This window comes from Vigna radiata, unplaced genomic scaffold (assembly GCF_000741045.1).
Source record: "Vigna radiata var. radiata cultivar VC1973A unplaced genomic scaffold, Vradiata_ver6 scaffold_1437, whole genome shotgun sequence".
Taxonomy (NCBI): domain Eukaryota; kingdom Viridiplantae; phylum Streptophyta; class Magnoliopsida; order Fabales; family Fabaceae; genus Vigna; species Vigna radiata.
Genome location: NW_014542228.1, coordinates 1 through 1942, shown reverse-complemented (window position 1 = coordinate 1942; position 1942 = coordinate 1). Strand labels below are relative to the sequence as shown.

At 41.4% G+C, this 1942-nt stretch overlaps 1 protein-coding gene across 1 annotated transcript; it reads right to left on the bottom strand.

The window, feature by feature from the left end:
• Window positions 1-9: 9 nt before the first annotated feature.
• Window positions 10-1860, bottom strand: LOC106779520 (the record flags this gene model as incomplete). Its single annotated transcript, XM_014667639.1, has 2 exons — window positions 699-1860; window positions 10-419 (listed from the first exon to the last, which is right to left on the bottom strand). Coding segments are annotated over exons 1-2 (1572 nt in total), but the record flags the coding sequence as incomplete, so codon positions are not given.
• Between the last annotated feature and the right edge of the window lie 82 nt (window positions 1861-1942).

Below are 1942 nucleotides of genomic sequence, written 5' to 3'. Positions count from 1 at the left end.
GAGAGGAACTTCCGTATCCTCCTCCATCTCCATTATAACAAAATCCACCGGGAAGAGAAATTTGTCGACCTTGACTAGCACATCTTCCACCACTCCATGAGGGTATTTAATGGATCTGTCAGCTAATTGAAGAGTCATACGAGTAGGCTTCAATTCCAACTCTCCAATTTTTTTGAACATCGAGAGAGGCATAAGATTGATGCTTGCTCCCAAATCAATTAGAGCCTTCCCAATAGCTAACTTCCCAATGGTGCATGGGATAGTAAAACTACCAGGATCTTTAAATTTCGGTGGGAGAAGCTTTTGAATGATGGCACTACAGTTGCCTTGAACTTCAATGGTTTCCGCTTCAATGTATTTCTTCTTTTTGGTGAGTAGCTCCTTCATGAACCGAGCATAGGCTGGAATCTGTTGTAGAGCTTCAGAGAAGGGCATTTTAATTTCAAGCTTTTTGAATATATCAATAAAGCGCTCAAATTGCTTCTCCTTCTCTTTTCTTGTATAGACCTTTGGATAGGGAAGGTGTTTCACTATCTCTTTTTCTTTTTGCTTTTTCTCATTTTCAAAACTTTTATTCACTTCTTCTTCTTCTCTCACAATCTCTTCATTCATTCCTCTTTCTTCTTGATTTTCTTCTTCTACCATCTCTTTCTCATCATTTTTCTTTTTACTCTCTTCTTGTTCAACTAACACTTTACCACTTCTTGTGGTAATGACTTTGCATTCTTCCTTTGGATTAGCCTCAGTATTAGCAGAAAATTGTCCACTTTGTTGATTTGCCAATCGTTTGGCCAACTGACCAACTTGCATCTCCAAATTCTTTATAGATGCATCGGTGTTCTTTTGGTTTTGCATGGACTGTTGCATGAACATGTGCAATGTTTCTTCAAGTTTTGTATTCTTATCATTCTGAGGTGAGAATTGATGAGCAGGTTGATAAGAATTTCTACTACCAGAGGCTCCTTGTGCTTGTCTCCACCCTTGATTGGGAGGATTAGGGAAAGTGTTGTTGAAGAAGTTTTGTCTTCCTTGGTTCCCCATGTAGTTGATTTCTTCAGGTTGGGAACCNCTAGGAACTTGACAATGGCCATTAAGATGATTATCTCCACAGAAATCGCATCTCATAACTTGATGATGCGGTTGGGCTTGGTTTTGCATTGCTTGCAACTGCTGAGGTAACTTGGCCATATTTTGGGTTAGGACCTCCATCTGTTGGGCAAGAAGTTTATTTTGTGCAAGTATTGCATCTTGAGTATTAAGTTCATAAACTCCCCTTTTCTGAACTTGAGTCCTCCCACGTCGGCTCCGCATGTCAGTGGCCACCATATGTTCAATAACAGCAATGGCCTCATCAGCAGTTCTTAATAGAACCGACCCACCAAAAGATGCATCAAGCATCATCATTGTCTGAGGTTGCAAACCATTGTAGAAGATTTGCACTTGCATCTCCAAACTAAAGCCATGACTGGGGCACTTCCTCAATAAAGCTTTAAATCTTTCCCAGGCTTCACACAGTGGTTCATCTACTCCTTGAACAAAAGTAGCAATTGCAGCCTTTATCTCTGTGCTTTTAGATGGTGGAAAGAAGCGAACCAGAAACTTGTGTTCCACATCCTCCCAACTAGTCAGACTTTGATTAGGCTGCGACTGAAGCCAATCCTTTGCCTTGCCATTCAGAGAAAATGGGAAGAGTCTCATATACAATGCTTCTTCCTCCTCCCCCATAGCACCCACAGAGCCACACAACTCATAGAAATTGACCAAATGAGCATGAGGGTCTTCATTATCCATGCCAGAGAATTGATTAGAACTGACGAGTTGGAGTAGAGCTGGCTTCATTTCTGCAAGTCTATCACTCATAGTGGGCCTCACAATGCTTGAGAAATTTCTCGGGCTAGTGTAAGCAATGGAGTCCCCTATGGTTCTTCGTGGAGGTGGTCCT